Below are 18393 nucleotides of genomic sequence, written 5' to 3' on the forward strand. Positions count from 1 at the left end.
CCTTACCAATGTTTGAAGATGGTGTTTTCAAAACTCATGAGAGGGGGAAAGGACTAGAAAGTAAGTGAGGTTTGTCAAAATTTAAAGTCATGGTTCTAATGATGCTCATAGGTATGTTCAACAAATCCATTTTAAAAGTAGTTTACACTATCAAATATAATTTTCATTGGTTTGAACGATTCTTTAAGACTCATCATAGCAAACACACAAACACATCGCCATGTTCGGAGTATGGTCATGATTTTTTGCCGCTTGAGTTTCTATGAAGGCATTATTTGGTCAAAAGGGCAAAGTGTTTAAAAATCTCTACATGTCATTTTTATTTTCATTTTTTTTTTTTCATGGAGGACTGTTTTACAAGTTCAACTTGAATAAGGACTGCATACTTGGACTGTCTGAATAAAACAAAGTAAGCAGTTTGTAAAGACAGTCCTAGCTTTGACTAACTTCCCAGTTATGTGACACTGAGAGTAACCTTCCCCCTTATCTTTCTGCAGTTGTGGTTTTTCCAAAAGCGGAAGCAGAACATTAAAGAAAAGACAAATTCTTCATTGATGTGATGTGAACTTGATGAACACAAAACCACATATCTTTCTACCTTTTCTACAGACACAGTACAGCAGATAGCAAACATTGTGGTGGTAATATACCACCTGGCCTTTTACCAGTACTCATTAGCCTTGTGGCCTGTGGATGCGTAGTCTCTGCACATCACACTCTTTTCAAAGATGTCCCGTTGTATTGATGTTATCATTTGAACATGGTCCACAATAAAGGGAGAATAATGTAGGCTGAAATTGAATTGCTACAGAGTATTCCCCATAAAGTTGTACTGCTATAAAAGGGAAAGATTGGCCCCCAGTATCAGTAAGATAAGATAGGACAGGATAAATCAAAAATATGTAGTGCAAGAGGCCTGGTGCTTCAATTGAATGGAGACTACACAGTGTCATGCATAACTTCGTTAATTGAAAGATGAGTTCTGGTGTTATCTACACTTTAACCTTGAACCAGCAGTCATCTGCTGCATGGTTGAGAAGAGCTAGGACAATAGGGGAAACTGTGTACGTACAAAGCACTGACAAGATCAATAGCTAAATATGTACCATACATATGTTCTATTGTAGTTCACACACAACACAATCCACTCCTGAACAGCTAGAAAAGCATATTTTGAATAAATATTGAACAGAAATTACACTTGCTTTTTTGTATCATATTTTGCTGAAATCTTGTGTAAATCTATTCAAATAAATGAATACTATTTCATAGGAATTTGATAATGAGCTGTTTAAACAAATGTTCCTGCTGAAATACATTTCAGTAACTAATTCCTCATTGTTGTGTTTGAAAGCATTGTGAAGCAAGCGTGCTTTCTGGGTTTGAACAACATTCTTTCTCATAGCAGTATGCTTAGAATTTGAATATAGTAAAGGTATTTCAGGAATGTGTTTTATGACACTTTGTTTTATTACAAATGGGTAAGATTGACTACCTTAATGGCATAGAGAAGAATCATTGTATGTTTAGTAGAAAGCCTTTGGAAGGTGACCCATTGCTAAAAGGTGAATAGAAAAAGAGAACCTACATTGGAGCAGTGACTCATATCAGTTCTGAGAAAAGTTTGCAAAGCTACGCCAATCAAGGGCGAATCATCCTGGTATATGATTGTATCCTTCACAGTGTGTTAGAAAACTTGATGCAGACTGCACTTAAGTTTGGAGTACATAATGTTACAAAAGATTAGCAATCTTGACTAGAAGGGATGTATGTAGAAATGATGTTTATGCCTATCAGGGGGGAGAGAGATAGAGACAGAGGGGGAGAGAAACTGCTGTAGTATATTTCTTTAGGGACTATAGAAATCAAGCTGGAGGAAAAACAGTTGTGTAAATACTCTGTTTTGTTATCTGCTGTTAAAGTTTAAAAAATAGCAAAAGCTAGGTCGTATCTATTCTAATGCACAGAAGCCTCTGAGTGATCAGTCATACACAAACCAACCAATTTCTGAACAACCACAGTCTGTTTCTCTTGAATTTTGTTGGTTTTGACACTGTGGTAACTTGAGATTTCAACAGTTCACCACTTTAAAAACATAAAAATCTGGTCTTGAATCTAATTTTTGTGACCACTGTGATATCATCTCTCATCTGTTGTCATTGTTAACATGTGTGAATGATTTGTTATAGCAGTGTTAAAAAAATTACAAGATGTATCCATATTGCTCCCTCTGTTCTGTGTCTGTTTCGAAGACAGATGTCCTTTTGTCACCCAAATGTTGCCTTGTGTGGGTGATTTGATCGATATACTGTTCACTATAATCACACTTCTGCACCTGCTGTTCATATGGACAACATTACTGTAGATGAATCCACATATGCTGCAATACATCAAAGGAGAAGGGATTATCCCAACCTCCAGTTTTCATCTCTATTGTGGAAGAAGAAGAATATTTCTCAATTTCATGTAGACTACACGGGTTTCCCAGCTCAGAACCTGTGGGACTCCAATCGCATTTATCGGTTGATAGCTGATAAATCAATCTTCTTTGCAATAACTCTTGTAGTTTAACAGTAACCTAAAGTGCTAACAAGTGATATTTTGCTGCCAAACTTTTCCCATGCCTCCATAATTGAACTCTGTATTACTTCAAGGTGACAACTACATGGTGAAGTGCTGTGTGACATGGGCTCAGAACTATGTGATATCCATTTTAACTGTTTGATTATCATCAAATTGCAGATTGGAACCTATTTAACTGAAAGATTTTCAAGAGAAATGGTATTTCATATGTTTGAAGTCTTTTTGAGAATGGAATTGAGATACAGCTAGTACTCAATGCTGAGTGTAAATGAATGGTATAGCACTGTGAGTGTTATCTTGTCTTTATATTTTTTTTTCAGTTGATAATTAATATTTGCTTTGCTAATGATAAGATGTTACAGGAGATCATGTGAACTAATCCCAAACACCTTTACCCAAAATCTGCCAGGTTCAACATGTATAATGGCAGAAGCGACCAAAGATGCGTGGTTGTACTGGAATCCGGTCTGGAGAGGTATTGGCTGTCACGATGTGCTCCAAGTTGTATGATAGTTTTGCCTTGCACGGATTTCAAAACCAAAGAAAGAATACAGTATCTTCATCATTGTCATTTTCTTTGCCTGGTTTTTCAAGCCTAACCCTGCTTTTCTTTTCTCCACGCCCATGATCCGTCAAATAAATGAGAAAAGTGAAAGCTGTACTCATTCACTGCCTCTGTAGGAGCCTGTAGAGAGAGTAGATTACATTCTTGGTTAAGAAACAGAAGGAAGTTCTAGTGCCCTATGTAGAGTTATTAGTAAGCCTACTCATAATCTGAACATAATGTGGTTCTGTGCAACAAACTTAAATTATGAAAATACAACGAAACAAAAAACTGATTGGTTAAGCTATTCTAATATCAGAAGAAAAAGAATTATCTTTGTCACATGATCAAAAAAAAAATAGTAGAAAGGTGTATCTCCACTGACCTTCATACACGTTAACAGCTTTTTGACTCTCCACTGGCAGCATCATATGTGGCAGTAGAAATTTCTGTGCACTTGTGAAGTGGCATGCCATACTTGGAACTTCAGTTAACACCATTAACTGCCACATAGTATCTGTAGTAGGGCTAGTACTGCATTATGTAATGCCATCTTAAAAAAAAAAAAAGAAGAAGAAAAAAAAAGAAAAGAGTATGACAGTTGTTTACACTCCCAACCATTCCATCACATCATTTGCCTATTGATGTTTTGCCAAGTTTATTCATTACTCACCCTTCCCTTAGAATGAAAGTATATGAATTTCATTTCATTTTCCCCTTTGTAATATTGCAGTCAAGAGTGTCCAGTGTGTGTGTGCACCATAAAAAAAAAATTTAAAAAAATAATCAGTGTCCATATTTGTTGTGCTGCTCAAAACATTTCTTTCATTTTGCTGGTAATTTTGCTACACTTTTATTTTTCTTTGTTTAATTCCAGGTTACATATTTTAGTTTGAACCTTGACAAATGTTACCATTGAGTCATACAAAGCTTTGGAATATTTTCAGACTGTCCAATTATTCACAAATAATCTTGTATTGAGATTGCTTGTGTATATTGTATGAACATGATCGCTGGAAGTGAGTTCACATGCGATGACAAGATGTTATAAAGGATTTTATTATGCTGATTTCCTCAAAAATGTTTGATCCATGTTAGTAGTGATATCTATGATAGACTGTGGCTTCAGTGTACTCTGTATAATTGTATGCATGAGAAAGTGCATGTGACTGTGGCACAGTGGTTCGACTGCAAGTGACTGTAAACCAAACAGTATGCTATTCCATGTGCATGGGTTGCAGGAATGCATGGCCTATTATTCGAATCTGTATATATTCTTAGTAGCCAGTTTTTGATCTGATTATACCATCTATGCATTGTACTGTTTGTATGGCACTTCCAAAATGAGAGCTAACATCACTGTCTTCTTTGTAAGGTACAATGATTGACCAGTAGAATGGAAGAAATAAAGGCTTTTGGTGGAATACATGAAAAATCAAACAAATATTTACAACAGTGCTTCAATTTAAGTTGAAAATTAATGTATTTTGTATTTATTTCTAACAGTACATGAAAAACTTTTAAAAATACATGAAGAACATCCTAAACAATGATGTAACAAGTGAATACAGTTGACTTTATGCACATAGAAAAGAAACATCTGAATTGAGTTTGTAATTATATTAGGAATAGTCTTGGAAATCATAAAGAGTGCCTCATGTTGCAGTGGATTTTCTAGAGGACATGATGGTCATACTCATGACTTCCGTAGGGATACTTGGTTTCTTGAGACTCTCGAGCTATGAATGTGTTTCTTTGACTGTTGTATGAAGTAAAAGATTGAAGGTTTTGTCCTCACACCTCTTCTGATTCTCCACGATCTTCTCCCCGGCATCTTGTCTTCAGGAAATTCCAATAATCCCTCACCCACGACGTTTCCAGGTATCAAACAGTTTGTCATGTGCTGTTGTCTGTGATTCTTGATCTCATTTCGCTCTATGTTCAAATATATCCCCACCCACTTCTTCTCTTTCTCCCTCTCCTTTTCTGTCTTTTCCCTATCTCTCTCCTATATGTTTTCTCACACTTTATTCTGCCCAAGTACCTTTCTGTGAAAACCTCTTGGGTTTCCAAACATAGAAATGATTTCTATAGCCATAGCATAACTTGTATTTTCATTTCTTTGTGTCTCATTGTGAAATATGAAAGTTATTTTGCTCTGGTACATGTGAGTTGGATGTTTCAACTTTCTTTGCTTAATTGTTACTTTTCAACCTTTGAGATTTTGATAGCACCATATTTCTCTATCAGTAGTTTCAAAACTTTTAGCTGTTTATAGCAGAATAATAATGAGATATATGGATTGACCCAAGTCCTTATTATACAAGAGTGCTTGCCAACATGCTATGATGTCATTCCTATCGAAGAATTCAGACTTCAGCACAACATTGTCAAAACTACTCCCTGGAAATAACGCCTATATGTTGTCTCGGTAACTGCATTTGTGCACTTGTTATTATGTGAATTTATAATTTCAGTTTGTCCATGTTCTTTATGGTGTAAGCGAGTGTTAGAGTATTACTTGAATGTAAAGAAATGAAACAGACTTCAGACTCACCTCACCACAGCAGACAGGATTCATTGTTGTTCTTCAATAAAGGACAAAGTAATGTCAGCAATATACAGCAAAAACATCCATTGTTACATTTTGTATTCAGGATGAATAATAGAATATAAGTATGTTTGCAAACTGCTACATGAAATATTCAGAAAATCAGTGACTGACATTCAGCATAGTAATAGCACATGGATTTTCCTTGTGAACAAAATAATACTTTGTGTGTGCAAATTTCATGCATCAGGAGAGTTTGTATTCAGGAGAGGAAGTGTTGGCATAAGATGCCCCCAGTCATTGTTGTTGTACTTATCGTGATACTGAATATAAATGTGGTTAATTTTTAGGCATTTGTCATGTGCATTTTGTAGCCAAGTGGTCCAGTAGCTGCTAGTTTATGATAGAAGAGTGTTTTGTCTTTTTCTTACGTGGAAGTATGTTGCATGTGATGTATACAATACATGGATATGATATTTCCCCCATTCAACACTGGAATGCTATAGGCAAGCCATGCAGTGTTATAGAGTAGTCATTGTTGCAGTGCTGTTTGCTGGGATGCTTCCTGTCTCTTAGTGATGCTGAATCCCATGAAATCACTGGAATGCACCCCTGACTGTATGAAATGACCCTGTTCTGTTATCACTCTCTATGTACATTATTTTTCGCTATTGTCAATGAGAGTATGCACCAAGTGGAAACATGCATCTAACCTGAATGAATGTTACCCTTGACTGTAATGCTGTATTAACTTCATTATAGTTCTTTCTCATGTTTTCCAAATACTTTCATGAAATATTGTTGTGTCTTTGTCTATCATGATATGATTAGAAATCAATGTGTGATGATGTGTCTGGTATCTGGTTCCTATACAGACTGTAAATACACCTGCCATTACAAGTGCGTGAATGATGTGGGACTGGACTGCACAGAGTCGCCGGCATTCCGGGACAGTTCGGAGGAGAGCCCAGAATCATCACCTCAGCATACGTTGGTCTCCATCGATGTAAGAATAAGACTAATTTTGTTCTATTTTATAAAGAGTTAAGTGGGGGTACTTAGATATTGCAGTCTTAGATAAACTAAGGCATCAAATTCAACAGAATCTCAATGGCATATCATTTGGATAAAGACAGAAGATTTGAGAGAGAATTAAAACAAAAATGAAACCTGCCAAATGACTTAATGATTGGTGCTTGTCATGTTTCTACATAATGAAAATTAAGAGCATGTTGTTTGCTGAGTACATGTTATACATTAAATACATACATGGTGCCACTTTTTAAAAGTATACATCAAGTTTACCACATAATGTCTGGGTCTAGATATTGGTGTGTTTATGACAATACAGTATTTGAATATCATGAAAGACTCCAGCAAAAGGGTTTTCATTGGCATATTCAAGATTGTTGTGAAAAATGTCTCTGGTCATTTAATTTTACTCGGCATACCACATGACTTGACAAACCAATTCATATTACTTACAGTACAAAGTCATGTATGAATGTCACATGATGTAGACTAGACTTGAGAAAACAACAACTTCCACTGTCAGTCATGAGACAAAGTGGGCTTTCCTCACAGTACTGGTAGAAAGATGAATTTTCATCACAGAATTTTGATGATCCGTGGGGTTGAATGTGTGACTGCAGAACTACATGAGGCAAAGTCAAATTATTAGAGCATAGAAATAAGAAAAAATCCAACATTTTTTTTTTCTATCATGTGCAGTCTAATTTGTTGGGAATTTTTCAAGCTGAGTGTTCAGGTAGTTGCTCAAAAACTTGCAGCAAAGTCAAAAATATGAGAAAATTGCTGCCAGTGGGAATGTTCCTGTAATCATGGGAATACTTGTTCAAGGTTGGCTTGATGATATCTTGTCATTGATATATTTATAGCCAATTGGTTGATCTTGCCAAGTACCTTATGCAAAGCCAGCTCCAATTCAGATTCTGGGGTATAGGAAGTGTTTTCAGTCATTGTAAAGTAGATGGCTTACCTTCACAGTCACACAATGGAATAGCAGTGGAATTTCAGCTCTTGGAGCCAGTACAATCCAAAAAGTTCACAGAAAGTAGGAAGGTAATTTTGTTTGAAAGTCAGTTAAAATCAAATAATAGCCATCCAATGAATCTACCAGAGAATGATCATAGTAAGGAAATACTTCTGACTTGCGTGCATGGAGAGATAAGATAATGTCAAATGGAAGAATGATAGGACTACACACGCCAGCAGATCACCCTTTGGCCCAGTAACATATGTGCAACCAATATGGTTTACTAAACCTTGGAGGTCATGAAGTTACTTTAGGGCTTTTTACACTTGTGTTTCTTAACCCCGGACTTTCTCTGACCCAGGACTATCGTTAGTCCCGTACCAATTTTTCAGCTTTTTACACTCGCCAATTAGTCCCGTACTATCTCTTGTCCGGGGCTAAGGAGAAAACTGACCTTTTTACACTCGTATTTCTTAGCCCCGGACTTTCCAAACCACATGAATATTCATAATTACGCTGTGTACTGTACACGTACACGCACGCACCGGCAGCACTTGATTACCTCGTTTCTGATTGGTCAGTGAGGGTCGGACTTCGTCTCCGTCGCTTAGCCCAGGATTATTTTTTCGTTCTGTTTACACTCACTTGCTTGGCACCGCAATTGCGGTGCTAACCCCTGCTATTTTGCAGGGCCAGATAGTACCGTACTATCGGTGGGGCTAGCCCACTTTGGCAAAAACGAGTGTAAACAGAAAGTGGGCTAAGGATAGTCCCGTACCAACGGTGGGGCTAAGGCCCCCCCTTAGCCCCACTGTTGGTCCGGGGCTAAGCAAAAATTTACAAGTGTAAAAAGCCCTTATATACTTCTCAGTTCTCTTCTTTATTCTGGAACATAAGTTTTCTGCGCCTCAAGATAATATTTCTACAGCCCTGTGAAATTGTCTTTGTAACTAAAATAAAGTAATATGTAGGACTTTGTTTAGAGTAAGAAGTGTATTTGAGAGCAAGGAGTGAAATTTCATAACCCCAAAATGTTATGATTGGTTTGTGTGTTGGCCTCATATACTTTAAACCAAAGAAAAAGTAGGTAGTACCCTTTACTTCAATGGAAGGTTGCCCTCTCAATTTGTGTGCTATCCCCTGAACTTGTAAAAGTAGGACAGGAGAGTAAATTACTTGTAGCTTTGTCTCACAGAGAATGTTGTGGCAGATAGATAAAATCAACGAAGGAAATACTAAACAGCAGAGGGGAAGGCAAGGGTGGACCGTCTCGACAGTAAAGTAGTTATAGATATCATAAAGGAAAAATGAATGACTATAAAGGTTGTCTTAATAGCAGCTCTTTCTGTCTGGCCTACAATACTTATTTCTAGAGTAAGACTCTGGCAGGTGAAAGTTTAGAGTTAATTACTCTCGTTACTAAAATGGCAGATTTAGATTTTTATTGCCATTTAGTTTGCTTTTTTTTAAACAGGTAGATCTGCCAACGAAAAAAAAGAAGAAGAAAAAACACAATTCCAAAGAATAACCTTCATACCTCATGTCTTCCCCTCTCAACAATGACGCCAGTTCCCGTAGGGTGATATTTGGTGTGTGCCGGAAGTCATGTGAATGGTGTGCCCATTGACAGGTTTCTCCTTCCTGTTTAATTTTACTGGTAGTGCTGTTTGAACAATCTACTTCTTTCTACACAAACATTGCAATTTTATCTGTTTTCCCTTGTTTCTTTTTTTTTTGGGGGGGGGGAATGTTGTGATATGGTTTGACATTTTTGTTACAATCTTCAGATGTCATTAAATTCATATTTCAAGAAATCACATATTCTGTTTTTAATAAGATTTAATTTTAGAATTGTTCGTCATGTCCACCATGATATTTATACATTCTGTCTATCAGACTCCAATTACACTATATAATTTGTAACATACGTGAATAGTAAGCATTTAGCTGTGTGATATTAATACAGAGCTGCTAAGTCTTTCTGATTCTGTAGAATGCTCCCTGAAATCATATCTTACTGTGTTCTAACAAAGAATATGAAGGCTTTTGTGAGATATATGGGAATTATGTTTGCCCATCAGATATATTCATGAGATAATACGAATCTCCCTGAGTGCTCTTTGGAACCTCCCTGATTGCGATATAAGCAAATGCTGGCAGCCCTGAATGTTCTGACTGGTGTAGTCTTGTCCATATTGCCTTTTACCACAGTCCGCAAAACAACTTGACCCAGAAACATACTTTCAGGGGGAATGCCAGCATCTTGTTTGTTACTTCAGAGCAAGAGGTACCTAAATAGGCAACAAATCCTTGTGGTTGGCAACGAGACTCATTTCTGTTGTAAGCTCAGGATGAATAATTGCATAATGGGGAAATGGTTTACTGGACTGTATCCAGGCAGAAAGTCCCAAAGTTGCTCACTAGTGTGAAGGTTAATTGAATTTCCTAATCCCCTTTGCTGCCATGGTAGACAGGACTGATAGACCAAGGTGTTGAAAGTGATTCTGTATATGCATTGTTTACGGGTTTTCAAGTATGTTCTAGTTAGACACACCAGGAAAAAAATGATTTGATGCAGATATTATAGTGTATGGATGATGATTTGGTCCTAGCATTCTCAATCTTTATCCAATGATTGTATCTTACAGATCATGGATCTAAGAGATTAAAGTTTGTATATAGAATATCTTCTCAACCTTTGCAAGAATCTTTCAGCCAGTTATCAGAAGGGCTGTAGTTCATGTTTGAGCTGTAGTGCAACTCATTTTTACAGAGTACTGTTTTTTGCCCCTCGTAAAGAAGAATCAGACCCATCAAAAAGCATTGATGGTGGTACTATGTCGAGTATGCTTTGTCTTGCCTTCTCATTGTTTAAAGGAAGGAAAATAATTAGACTGAGAATGATAAGGCCACTTGCTTCAGATTTGACATGGAAGACAATTACGTACAGTTTTTTTTTTTTATTTGGGTGACCTGTAGCTGACTGACCTTCAGTTGACTGAACTTGTGGAACACAGTGAGCCATGAGCTGAAATAACTACCAATCAAAACTTTTGACATACCATACCCCCATCCATAATAGTGATTTCATCATCTATCCTACTCCCTGTTAACTCTGTGCTTATCATATGCAACCTGCTTGCAAGCCTGTGAAGTCAGTTGGATATTGAGATGGTAGGTTTGAGGGGTTAAAGTGAGGTGATTTTCTGAGTGAAAGTGAAGAAAGGCAGTTCTAGTTTTGCTTGATGCCACGCCCATAGATTGCAGTCCCTCCCATTATCCCCCATTTCGTCTGTAGAGTGTCTATCTACGGCATTCTCTACTTTAGAAGCCTCGCGCCCTCCCACATCTAGCTGAAAATGATCTTTTTGTCAGGAAGCAAAAACTTCTAAAATTCCCCAACTTTGTAGCTTGTTTACCAGTGCCACAATTTGAAAAAGGGCAAACTATTCAAGGGCAAACAATTCAAGGGCAAAACACCTTTTCTTTTCTTTTTTTCTTTTTTTCCTTTTTTTTTTCGTCATAGCCCTCACTTTGTTCTTTACACCTACATATTGTACATCCTGGCTTCCAATGCCAAGTGAGTGAATGCTTGTGTTAGTTCTTATATCAGCTAGACTTAGCATTTCAGACTCGTCAGAGTCACAGTTGAATATGAACAGATCCCCAAACTCACCCCAACTTTACAAAAGAGTAAATTATACCCTTGTACATGGATGTACAACTGAGAAATTTGATGATACGCATAGTCCCCGAGACCTGTCCCACGATTTTGGATGAGATAAGAAGATATTTTTTGGGTACCTTTTTTTTTTTTGCGTAGAGAAGACTGAAATAATTCACACAGATGTCTGCGTTTCTAGACTTCTGGACCAGATTGTGACATCAGTAAAATAGGGAGTAATCGGCCTCATAAAATAGGGTGAGTCTGTGCCAAGTCCAGTAGAATGCCAGACAGAAATTTCCATTTCTGATTAGTGTTTATTTCAAAGGCAACACCAATCTCCTCTGTTTTGTGGACAATTTTGCTTAAAGGGGAAGTTATGTCAAATTGAAATTAATGAAATTACAGCAACAGACTTGCAACAGTTCTTGTCTCGGTCCATTCTACCTCTGTTGAACTCACTATAAGTTATATGTGGACCTTGATTTATGAGGGAAAAAATGAGACATCTACCAACAACTTTACACATATAGGAAACTCTGAATTCCAAACATTATTATTTTTCCCAAGAGATATTACACTGATTTAGTACAAAAGTAGGCAGGCATATAAAAACACAGAGATGAAAAGGTGTTGTAAAGAATCAGTCAACAACACATTTAGTATTGTGTAGGATATGAATAGACCAGTAGGAGTCATTCTGCGTCGCTGAAATGCATGGTGTGCACAGCTGGGCATTAATGTGATAGGAGGAACTAAGTGTCTTACATCAGAGATTGTAAGACATTCTTAGGTAATCAGATTTCTTAAGCCCTTCAAAGAAAGGTCAAAAACTCATCGCTTGCATTTGAAAGTAAGTGCTAGTAATATTATGCATGCCTTCTACAGCACTGATTCATAGCCGCAGAGACTGAAATTTCAAAAATGAAAGTGAAAGTATAGAAATTGAAGGACTGATCATTTAGACTAAATGAAAAGACAAGATGACAAGAGGGTAAGATGAAGCGCAATTCCACTTTTGATTTCACATGTTGTACTGATCTACTGTTTTAGAAATCTGCAATGACAACATGTACTTGTGTCCTTTTGAATTCAGACTGAACTTTGATATACCATTATTTTCCTTATATGGTGCCAGTTAGTCAAAGAATGAATGAATTGATGACAGCCTAGAGCAGAAATCTGATAATGGATGTACATGAATACATTCATTAGGCAATTGTCGGTTCATTCATACACAATCAACAATTATAAATTGTAATTTGTAGAATCCTTCCAAATCTCTGCTAATTTTCTTCATGTGTAAAATACCCTAAATTGATGTAGCATGGCTCAAGTTTGTTTGATGAGGACATTACAGCCACCTCTGGTATTTTCAGTCATAAGGCTTGTATGAGTGATTAATCCTATTTTGGACAATCATAAAAATGGAAATGTTTAATTGTATAAAGTTCTCTTACTTTGTCATCGACAGCACATTGTCTGTGACAGTGAATGAAGATTATGACACCTCTAATCATGAAATAAAGCATGGAAAAGTTCAAATGCCATACAGAGACCCAGGGAGATACAATAGCAAGATATTCTGGACCTTTTAGACTAGATATTAGTAGGGGAAAACTGAACCAGGCAAAGTATAGGAGTGAAGGGAGGTTTGGCTATTGGACAGATATTGCTTTCTTGAAATCTTCATTAAAAATTGTTGCATAGACTTTTACGGTTGTATGTACATCAAGCTTGTTTAACCACACTGAAGGGAAGGGTTAAAGCTACATGGATAAATTCTAGAATGACAGCACAGTTTGAACAAGAAAAAAAATGCAGTGTCATTGTTTTTGTTGATCATTTGAGAATGAGATTGAAAAGTTTTAGTCGTTACTAAGCAACCCAAAGTCAGTAGAATATTGTTGCCGTGGAGGGAAATGCACAGCTGCTTGGATGCAAGGTTCTTGTCAATCTGTGGGATGCAACCAGAGTTTCCTCTCTTCCTGGGTGGAGCCATGTCAGAGGGGATACTGTCCCCCTTGTTTCAATGAGCAGCCAGACGTACTGCCATCTTCCCATCTGTAAATCTGCTTGGTGGAATGAGGAGAACCTGAAGGTTTAACACTGCTTTTAGATCCATAAATTATGATTTGATGGAAGATAGAAGTACATTCAGGGTGAATTAAGCATTATTAAAAGAAAAAGAAAATAAGCTTAGGGGTTGTAAAGATGATGCATTTGCCTCTGTGTTGTAGAATTACTCTTACAAAGCTTGTCAGAGTAGGACACTTTTCTCTTTGATCACCTCACTCATAGCCAAGACTTCTGCCACGAATAAGGCAAGCAATTATGACTTTCTGCTAATGTACAGAAGGTAGAAGGTATGAATGATGACACAACCATCAAAGCTAAAGTTGAACCCCTCTCTGCACCCCTGCCATATAGCCCTGTTCGTACCCCTCACCTAGCGGGGATGCATAAATTACAGCCTATTTGGCAGATGCACGTTTGTTGAGTTGGCGAATTTGTTGGGTACCTTTGCTTCTTTACAAAGCCGAATAATTAGATGTGCAGTGGAAGTGTAATTGGCAGGAGACAGTCTCCATTCCAATTTTAGGGACAGATATAAGATATGCCCTCTGTTTTCTTGTGAAGCTTGAAACTTACTTTTCAGCGATCCTCTCCAATTTGTCTGAAGATAGTCCGGGATATGAGATAACTGAGCAGGCACAAGGTGGAAACAACTTTCGAGCAGTTGAACAAGTTGAGGAAATTCACAAATTTGCAGTAACTCTTGCCATTAGCAACTAAAAATACTCTGCTGGATTTCTCTCATAGGTACCACCACGTTAAGGATAGGCTGCATTTTGTGGCAAGCTACAGCACCGAAAAAGTTTTCTGGCTCGTCTCTTCCAGCCATTTCAGACTTTAATTTCTCATTAGGAAACTTTCAGTGCATCCCTGTGTAACCATGAGGTACGGAGGCCTTACTTCCACATCTCGGACACTGCCGCTGCTGTTTGGAGTATGTTTGGAGTAATACTAAATCATATGCATTCGCAGTGATAACTTATGACTGTATAGCTCTTATAGGCACATGGATGAGGTTATTCTAGGCTTGATAGTAATGCATAGTAGTTCCTTCAAATGCTTGTGAGGTACAAAATGTAGCTTTGATAGGAGGCTGTAATCATTTGTCGATGACAAATGATACTGACATACAAATTAAATTCATTATTGAAAATTAGTTATAGTTGCATTGATGTGGTCACCTCTGTGATGCAAGGTAAGTCCTGAAATGTGTCACTGTGTAACTGAGAATCACTTGGATATGGGTAACTGTTCTCTGGTTAATTTTGTGGACCAATGTTTGTCGCTGAGGTTCTTAAACTTTGGGGAAGTACAATTGTATGATTGTGTGATACCTTTTTCAATATGTTTGATGAAGGCGATGATTCCACTGAATGCTAATCGTAAGTATATATTGATATTGTATATCAATTTTATTCCATGATCTGTGTTTAGGATGTTGAGGAAGAGATGGAAAGCTTTGTCTTCCTGACAAGAGAAGAGCTGGAACCCAAGATCAAGAAATTCAACACTCTCCCGAGGGCAGAGACACTAGCACTGGTTTGTATCATCTTTTCTCCCCAGGTTCTATGGCTAATCAACTTTCTTCCTATCAGATTCTTTGCTTACTCTTGCATGTTTTGTAGGGATGTCGCAAACCTTGTTGTGCCCAGTGATAGGTTGGGTAAGACGATTATTTGACTCACTGATCGGAGATAAATTTACCTGGACTGAAATATATGTTTTCATTAAAAGAATGAATTAATGAGAAACACCTATTCTGTGACAGTGGTAGTGAAAGACAATAAACTACACATAGATCTCATCCTTAAATTAGGATCATGGAGAGTGTGGAAGTCTCCTTAGTTATTTCAGAGAGGTGAAAGAGAGGTCTTCACCTCCCTGGTTATTTGTCATGTAAGAGTCACATTTATTCAGCTACCACATTATGTGGTATATGTTACAATAGGTGTAATGCTACTCGCAAATTAGCATCATTTATATTAGAAGCTGTTTAATGGTATATAAATATCTTTGATTCATTGTTCAGTGGTACAATCACATAGAAAATACTTCTGTCAAGACATTTTGTATAAAATATATTGTATAGGCAATGAACTAATGTGGTGAAGATAAGTATTTTCCAGTACACATTAGAGAAACTGCCAATCGCCAAATTATCGAGTTCTTCCTTCATTCAAAGGATTTTGGCCAAACTTTCAGTGATATTTTGTTTGTGTATCACTTTTTTTTTCCCTCATTGAATAATCTTCCCATGGTATACATCCTTATTTGAGGGCAGCAATCCTCATATTCAAAACATTATGGAGCGTCTCAGACAGAAATAGAATTGCTGTATATAAAAACAACATTGTAAACCAAATTATGTCATCAACGTAATATCTCAGCAAATATCTCTCATTTGAGAGGTACTAAATTCAAACCTAGACTATCAAAAGGAATAAATGCAAAATTACAAAATGCTTATACTTCTAAGGAATGGGTAAATATTTTCAGCTGAAATTCAACGTGTGCTATTTTGATACAGTATGCCAGTTTGGACGAAATGTGAGCTTATGGGATTGTACTCAATTAATCTCTGCAGAAATACTCAAGATGAAGAATATCATAAGCATTTACAGCCATACTCATTCCAAAACACTCCCACTGCTTGATATGTTACTTTCAAGACCGTGAATTCTACTCACAGAAGACCATTTGATCCAGTCCCCTGAAAAATGAATACTGCAGCTTTTAAAGAGAATAGTCTCTGTTTGGCACTTTGGTTGTTTCAACAGAAATTATTACTTGTACACTAATTTGTCATTAAATGGAAATTTCCTAGTTTATAATCAATAGTGAGTGCCACTTGTAGGCACCCAATAGAAAAATGTAAAGATTTTGTGACAGTCTGTGAACCAGCTTGTCAGGGTTAGAAATCCGCATCACAGTACCATGAATAGGACCCAATCATCATCCACAGACATGGCAGAGGAAACTCTTTATTAGTCACACTCCTCCACAAGTTTCTGGTCTTCCTTCTTCCTACCAAGGGAGATGATGAAAGTCTGGAGTGTGACCATGCTGGATTCATAAAGCCTTAAAGGGATCGTATAGTATTGGTGGAGATGAGGATTGGGCTTTTAACTATTTTTTTTAACGAGATATCAAGAAACCAGTTATGAAATAGTACAGAGCATACCATTCTAAAAGGAATTCAAAGTTTATTTGATGAAAATCGGCTTTTGAATGGAATCGAATGAGACATCCAAAAGTAAAGCAAAACAAAGTGATTGTACTGAAAGGTGGGTCCCACCTTTTATTAGAATCACTCTGTTTATGATATCTCGGCCATTTCAAAACCAATTTTCATCAAATAAACTTTGAACTCCTCTCAGAATTACGTGATCTTGCACATTTCATAAGAGGTTTCTCATAATCTCACCAAAAAATGTTAAAAAACCTGAAGTTAGGTCTCATCCAAAACTATACAAATCCGTTTGATAAACTGCGTTCATATCTTTCCCTGACCCTGGTTATATTTCTGTCGCAAATCAGATCGCAACTCTCCAGACTCTTCTCTCAAACCAGTAAATTTCTGGTCATTTAAACTGATTCCATATTTTGGCTTGTCGTGTGATTTTCAAACTATATTTTCCTTTGAATTAGGGAGTGGCTGGGAGTGTTATAAGGGGGCCATCAGAGATTGATAACATTCATAAGCTACTACTAGGACAGCATGTGAAGGAAACGTGATTTGGGCAGTAGAGCAGTGAGGCACATGTTATTTTCCTGCACAGTGCATCATTGCCCGAATTCCTTATCATGTCGCTCGCATTAGGCATGTGCTGGAGCTAGAAGTTGTTGATGTCCGGGGCCCCTGAGTATGATGAGGAAACCGTGTGGTCCAGTAAGGGCTGTTCCCCTTTCTCTTTGTCCTGGATTCAGGTTACTTGTTACTTTTTGAGCTTAGGTGTAGAGAAGAAGAAATAATGGGGGGGGGGGGGGGGAGTAGAGCCTGTGCTTCTGAGGCGTAGATTTGCTTTCGGGTTTTGACCATCACAGTTGCTGCACAAATTGAATTCAAAGTTAATAGCTTGGTTGAAAGTAAACTTACATACAGTCCTGGTAAACTTAGCATGCATTGGTATGCAGTCAGCGTAAATAGCTCACAGCTAATAATAGCTGTCCATTTACACTCAGTGTAATGCTGTAAATTTCTTATGTTCAGGTATTTTGCACCTGGACTATCACAGACCACAAAAGTTGTAGACAAAAGAATTATTTGCATGAATTCACAGTGTCATAAGTGGTGACACACTTTGAAGGTTAACACACTGGCAGTAGCATTGAGACAATGTTTAATCTTGGCTGGCTCTACCATCTGAATAGACCAAAGTCATACAAGTGTGAAAAATCATTATATCTTCCTGATTTTGGCAGTTGGAAGTCATCCTGCAGAACAAAATAAATACAAAGCTGCTTTTGTTCACACCATTATGCAGAAGGGCTAGAGATAATGTGCATACGCGTGTGAATTTACATAGCAATAGCAGAGCTAATTATCCATGTAGTTTAGATAACATGGAAATGTGTCAGTAAGAAAAAAAAGAGAGATTAGTTTGATCAAGATTAAGACGTGAAGGCAGAGACTTTCTCATGAAAACAGATTTGGCGTTACACATGAGACATCCACTTGACATGCAAGTTTTAATCTGTCAATCATTCTTTTATTTTCTGTGTAATAGGATCATGGTATTCTTTTGTTGGGTGTGGTTATTAGGCATCACAAAAACAACGCTTTACTGTAGTCAGATTCCAATAACATGACGTCATTCGGGGATGTGTTATATATCAATTGTAACATTAGTCCTGGTATCAACCTAGCACAGCAAAGAGAATAGCAATACAGATGATTGTATCTGTAAACAATGAATTCTTGACATTTTGGGCGCTAATTTGAATTGATGACACAAATGAAATAGCTGAGAACAGTGGCA

The 18393-nt window shown here is 37.2% G+C and overlaps 2 protein-coding genes across 2 annotated transcripts in view; both read left to right on the plus strand.

The window, feature by feature from the left end:
- The window catches only part of LOC140246225 (mitochondrial 10-formyltetrahydrofolate dehydrogenase-like), a 647794-nt gene that overhangs the window by 617779 nt on the left and 11622 nt on the right, over positions 1 to 18393 (plus strand). The window lies entirely within an intron of this gene.
- The window catches only part of LOC140246227 (ras association domain-containing protein 1-like), a 73912-nt gene that overhangs the window by 41844 nt on the left and 13675 nt on the right, over positions 1 to 18393 (plus strand). Inside the window, exons 3-4 of the mRNA XM_072325682.1 lie at positions 6554 to 6684; positions 14849 to 14953. Coding sequence (XP_072181783.1) covers positions 6554 to 6684; positions 14849 to 14953 — 236 coding nt within the window. The remainder of the gene's footprint in view (positions 1 to 6553; positions 6685 to 14848; positions 14954 to 18393) is intronic.

The sequence above is a fragment of the Diadema setosum genome, chromosome 2, assembly GCF_964275005.1.
Source record: "Diadema setosum chromosome 2, eeDiaSeto1, whole genome shotgun sequence".
Taxonomy (NCBI): Eukaryota; Metazoa; Echinodermata; class Echinoidea; order Diadematoida; family Diadematidae; genus Diadema; species Diadema setosum.